The sequence below is a fragment of the Octopus bimaculoides genome, chromosome 8, assembly GCF_001194135.2.
Source record: "Octopus bimaculoides isolate UCB-OBI-ISO-001 chromosome 8, ASM119413v2, whole genome shotgun sequence".
NCBI classification, from domain to species: Eukaryota; Metazoa; Mollusca; class Cephalopoda; order Octopoda; family Octopodidae; genus Octopus; species Octopus bimaculoides.
The window spans coordinates 82,921,922-82,923,212 of NC_068988.1; the positions used below are offsets into that span (position 1 = coordinate 82,921,922).

Genomic DNA, 1,291 nt, shown 5'->3' on the forward strand with positions numbered 1-1,291 from the left:
ACCAAAGTCATTTTAAAATAGTTATTAAAAGTAAAAGAAATATACGAAGGAATATTGGTGTCTTTATATTTTATTGAATTACGTTGTGTCAGCAATATAAAGCTAGTTCAACTAAGAAAATGTTAGAAAGATAAATAGACGGCTAACATAAAAAAAATAGCATCTACGTATTTTGTTATCGATATAGTTGCAAAAAGTAGAAACACTAATTAAACAAAAAGTTATTAAATTTAATAAACATCGCTGTTTTTTTTTTTAATGTTATCAAAATTCATGCTCGCATTAATTAAGCCTTGTGAATATTTCGCGCCATTTCACTCATCATAGTTATTCACTGTGTTCTCCTTCTATGGTGAAGTTCGAAGTGCAACTCTAAGCATGCCGAGAACAGAGATGAAAGCTTTCCTAGATGATGGTCCCAAACAATACTTTATGTTGATTGACAGTAAGAAAAACAATGACATATATTTTATTTTGTACTGAAATGCTCATCACAGCCTTTTCATACGTAACATTAATACTGTTGTCATTTTTAGCACCAGGTCAGCTTCCATCTAGCAGATCTATGATCAAAGGTATTCCAGCCACGAACATCCCTCTTTAAGTACATTATGCAATGTGTTTTTTTTTTCTTTCTAGACCGTAGGGTTTGATCTAAGGGAATTTGTTGGCGGATTTTTCAAGCAATTCGAGCGCCTACGTTCAGACTCCCTCGTTTGTCAGCTGGAACATAACTTTCGTAAATACACCGCTGACTCGTCATTGTAGTGTTTAAAGTTATACAAAAACTCCAGGCATGATTAAAAAATTAACTAAAAAATGTTTCGTTTTTTTGATGACTGTGTATAGATGTAGTCTGCATGTATTATGCCTATTTAGTTTAGCATACAAGATAATACGAGTCTCATATTTGAAAAATAATTAGAACTTCAGTTAAAGCCTTAGATATTTTAATTGTTTTTTATAACTAGAAAATAAATGAGTTTATTTTGCTGGGAGAATATTATGGTTTTGAAGTGAACAATAATGTTGAGATTAAAAAGAAAAAAAAAACTTTTAAAAGGAAATTCATTAATGTCATTATTTTCGTCCATTAAATATTTTCCTTATTTTGTTTTTTAAACGATAAAGTTAATGTTTATAATATTACTCGGAAATGAAATCGAAAAAAAAAAAAATAGGGCAACGAGTGTAAAAAAATGTGTAGGAAACGAACCTGAAAACAAAAATGTGCGGAAAGCTATGCGGGTGGGTTGGGAGAGGACTTCGGGAAATTCACAAGATCCGAGTT

At 30.9% G+C, this 1,291-nt stretch overlaps 1 protein-coding gene across 3 annotated transcripts in view; it reads left to right on the top strand.

Moving 5' to 3' along the window:
- Nucleotides 1-292: 292 nt before the first annotated feature.
- Nucleotides 293-1,291, top strand: part of LOC106875240 (ribonuclease H2 subunit B) — a 37,016-nt gene continuing 36,017 nt past the window's right edge. Inside the window, exon 1 of one of the 3 annotated variants that reach the window (XM_014923304.2) lies at nucleotides 293-445. In XM_014923304.2, coding sequence (XP_014778790.1) covers nucleotides 379-445 — 67 coding nt within the window. In that variant the 5' untranslated portion in view covers nucleotides 293-378. Of the gene's footprint in view, nucleotides 446-471; nucleotides 576-1,291 lie in introns of those variants that run through there. The other 2 variants (XM_052970215.1, XM_014923303.2) reach the window with 2 other exon arrangements.